We start from the raw sequence: 3872 nt of genomic DNA, 5'->3' as shown, positions 1-3872 counted from the left end.
TGGGTGCTGGAGGCCCAGGGAGACCCAGAGAGAGTCCACATCAGGAAGGATTTTGTGACGCGTCGAGTGGCCTGACAGCAAAAAGAAAAGTGTGTCTAAGGGAGTAACCTTCCCGTCACTAGAGGCATGCCAACTAGAGGCATGCCAACAGAAGCAGGATGAGGCTCAGCTAGGAACTGGAGAGGATTATTATCAGGGAATGGTTGAGGCTTCCTGGCCTGGAGGCACATGTGTTCTCATTCCTTCCGCTAATGCCTAGCACCCTGTCTGGGGTGTGATAGGATCTCAATCCCTTCTCGATTCTGAAAGCAATAAACATGGTAGGACTAACAGAAGGAAATTGTCTCCCGCAAGGGTGGCATTGAGAGGACTGGTGCCTAACCCAGACCAGGCTTGAACAGTGTGTCCCACGGGTTCCAAGAGCCCGAAACACGAGGGAAAGTTTAAGTCCTGCTCCTTAGCTGCTGAGAAGATTGGGAGTAGGGGGAGACACTTAGGAGAAAGATGTCCATCTAGGGTGATGAAAGAACAACCAATATTTGGGGTTTAACAGAAGCAAACATCTGCTGTGAGCTCAGTGCAGCTTTCATGCTGTTAGGAGAACAGGATTCTAGACTCATCTTGCCAGGAACCTGCTGTGCAGCCTCAGTTTCCCTACCTGTACAGTGGGAGCTCCAGTGGATTAATCTCTCAGAGCTTATTGCAATTTGATGCCTAGGAGTTCATGAAGCCCAAGGAGCCCTGGCTCAGGTTAAGAGAAAATAAGAGGCAGGCTGAAAGGCCCATCAAACTTTCACTCAAAAACACATCAGTAGTCAGTTCAGTTGCTCAGACGTGTCCAAATCTTTGTGACCCCATGAACTGCACCATGCTAGGCTTCCCTGTCCATCATCAATCCCAGTGCTTGCTCAAACTCGTGTCTCTTGAGTCAGTGGTTCCATCCAACCATCTCATCCTCTGTCTTCCCTGTCTCCTCCCGCCTTCAATCTTTCCCAGAATCAGGGTCTTTGCTAATTAGTCAGATCTTTCCATCAGATGGTCAAAGTATTGGTGCTTCAGTTTCAGCATCAGTCCTTCCAATGAATATGGTGAAGATCAATTCTGAAGGTCAATCCGCAGTAGCTGATGAAGCAGGACCTATGGGCTCACAGGTGGACGAGCCCCTAATAGGCTCAGAGGCCAGGAGCCCCTCCAATACAAAGCATGTGTGCTTCATGCATGGAGACCAGAGCTGACTGCAAAGGCATGTCAGAGTTTTGCAGGCTTGGAGATAAATGAGACAGGCATCTCCATCCGTGGGAACAGTATGATACAACTCGTCTTCCTGAAAGCCAGGAGGACCCTCAGAGACCATCTAGCCCAGTGATTCTCAAAGTGTGGTCCCCTGACCAACAGAACAGCATCACTCAGACTGAATAAGATAGAAACTGTGCTTTCACAAACTTTCCAGGTGATTCCCATGTAATCCTTACAGGTGCTTCTAAGATTTGAGGACCTTCCATCCAGCCCATTGTTCCCAAAACTCTGCTGCTAGAATACTTATTTGCAGGAGGTTAACGGGTGCTCTGTAAAAGGAGGATCTATGGTCAAATAAGTTTGGGAACTACCTACTCTCTGCATCACTTTCAGAAAGTCACCAATCACAGTGGTGTGTTAATGACTCTGAGAAGTTCCACAGTAAATTCTTTGCTTTTGATTAATCCAACGTTGTTTCAAATTGCTTTTACAGATTGCCCACATTTCCATTAACACTCTCTTAGAGAAATTCTGACCCACCTCATTCCTCATTTTTCACGTGGATCTATTGAAGATTGGAAGAAGTATGGGGACTGCCCAGAGTTTCAGAGAGAAAGTGTGTCAGGGATCGAAAAGCCCTAGCAATACGCTTCACCCCTAAACCCTGCACCCTCTTTCCCTGCCTCCTAGCCGTGCGTCCCTCCAGAGCTCTGTGATATGGAGCCAGTCAACAGCACAGAGGTGTCTGAGTTCTTCCTGAAAGGATTTTCAGGTTACCCTGCCCTGGAGCACCTGCTTTTCCCTCTGTGCTCAGCCATGTACCTGGTGACCCTGCTGGGGAACACAGGCATCGTGGCGGTCAGTGTGCTGGATGCCCACCTGCACACACCCATGTACTTCTTCCTGGGCAACCTCTCCATCCTGGACATCTGCTACACGTCCACTTTTGTCCCCCTGATGCTTGTCCACCTCCTGTCAGCCCAGAAGACCATCTCCTTTCTTGGCTGCGCACTCCAGATGTGTCTGGGTCTGTCTACAGGCTCCACAGAGTGTCTGCTGCTCACCATCATGGCCTATGATCGCTACCTGGCCATCTGCCAGCCTCTTAGGTACCCCGTGCTGATGAGCCACCGGCTCTGCTGGTTGCTGGCGGGAGCCGCCTGGGTCTTCTGTCTCTTCATGTCAGTGACTGAGACAGTCATCGCCATGAGGCTGCCCTTCTGCGGCCACCGTGTGGTCAGTCACTTCGCCTGCGAGATCCTGGCAGTCCTGAAGCTGGCCTGTGGTGACACGTCCATCAGTGAGGTCTTCCTGCTGGTGGGTGCCATCTTGCTGCTGCCCGTGCCCCTGGCCTTCATCTGCCTGTCCTACACGCTTATCCTGGCCACCACCCTGAGGGTACCCTCAGCCGCCGGGCGCCGCAAAGCCTTCTCTACTTGCTCAGCACACCTGGCCGTGGTGATGCTTTACTACGGCACCGTTATCTTCATGTACATGAAACCCAAGAGCAAGGAGGCCCGTATCTCTGACGAGGTCTTCACGGTCCTCTATGCTGTGGTCACACCCATGCTGAACCCCATCATCTACAGCCTGAGGAACAAGGAGGTGAAGGAGGCCGCCAGGAAGGTGTGGGGCAGGATACAGACCTCCAGGTGAGGGAGACCAGGGCTCCTGCAGGTTAACAGCTCAGGTCTGCCTTCGCCTACAGAGAGGATGGGTAGGGCACAGGGTTGGGGGTCTGGAATCTTCAACCCAGAAAGGCAGCACCACCTCCCACTGATCCTGCCACAGATCCAAGCTCACAATTCCACCTTTGTTCCTTCCCCAGGCAGAGCCCTGGGCCAGCTCTCAGCATCAGTCTCTGCTACTTCACCCCAGCCTCCCGGCTGGACTCAAGATTTCAGTCTTGTTCCAGCCAATCTATCCTCCAAGGGTCATCCAAAGGGATATTTCGGAAAAGTCTATTTGATCATGTCTCTTTCTTGGCTAAAACCACTGAATGGCTCCCAGAGCTCTCAGGATGAAGTGAAAGGGCTTCGCGGGGGCATTCCAGACCACTGCAGCCTGGCCCTGCTGGACATGACCAATCCCCTTCCCCACCCTGTGCCCCACAGACTCCCTCCTGTCAGCCACACACACCAACCCGGCAGGAGCCTTGTGTGCCCAGCAATACCCGACTCTGTGCCCTTCTTGGTTCTTCCCACAAGGCAGCCCCCAGCCAGCACACAGCTCCCTGTGTAAAAGGACTATCTGATCCTCGAGGACTGTCCTTTTATTTTTAAAATGTAATTCCCTACGCTACACATGAGGTCCTTGTTGTTTTCCTATTTTACATAGAGTACTGTAAATCTGTTAATCCCCAACTCCTGATTTACCCCTCCCCCACCTCAAGGCCCATCTTGAATGACACCTCTTCCAGGAAGCCTCCCCACACTGCACCTCTCATTGTGCTCCTCCTGCTTTATTTCAGTGTTGCTCTAAGAGCCAGTAATACCGGATTTCACTCTGTCCCAAGGTCTGGCCCTGCCCAACCCCAAGCCCACACCGGTTTCTTAAATAAACAGAAAATATATCAATGTAGGGCAGAGCCTGGGGTCCTCCCCAAATCTGAGCAGAGCTGAGATGAAGTTCACAGA

At 51.7% G+C, this 3872-nt stretch overlaps 1 protein-coding gene across 1 annotated transcript; it reads left to right on the top strand.

The window, feature by feature from the left end:
• Nucleotides 1-1953: 1953 nt before the first annotated feature.
• Nucleotides 1954-2892, top strand: LOC113897840 (olfactory receptor 13J1-like). Its single transcript, XM_027550801.1, has one exon. The coding sequence runs from the start codon at nucleotides 1954-1956 to the stop codon at nucleotides 2890-2892; it is 939 nt and encodes a 312-aa protein (XP_027406602.1).
• The last annotated feature ends 980 nt before the right edge of the window (nucleotides 2893-3872 follow it).

Source organism: Bos indicus x Bos taurus, chromosome 8, assembly GCF_003369695.1.
Source record: "Bos indicus x Bos taurus breed Angus x Brahman F1 hybrid chromosome 8, Bos_hybrid_MaternalHap_v2.0, whole genome shotgun sequence".
Lineage (NCBI taxonomy): Eukaryota > Metazoa > Chordata > Mammalia > Artiodactyla > Bovidae > Bos > Bos indicus x Bos taurus.
Note: the sequence above shows the minus strand (reverse complement) of the source record. Positions and strands in the feature narration are given on the sequence as shown.

Coding starts and splice junctions, on each gene's coding strand:
- LOC113897840 (XM_027550801.1), top strand. CDS start 1,954: ATGGAGCCAGTCAACAGCACAGAGGTGTCTGAGTTCTTCCTGAAAGGA.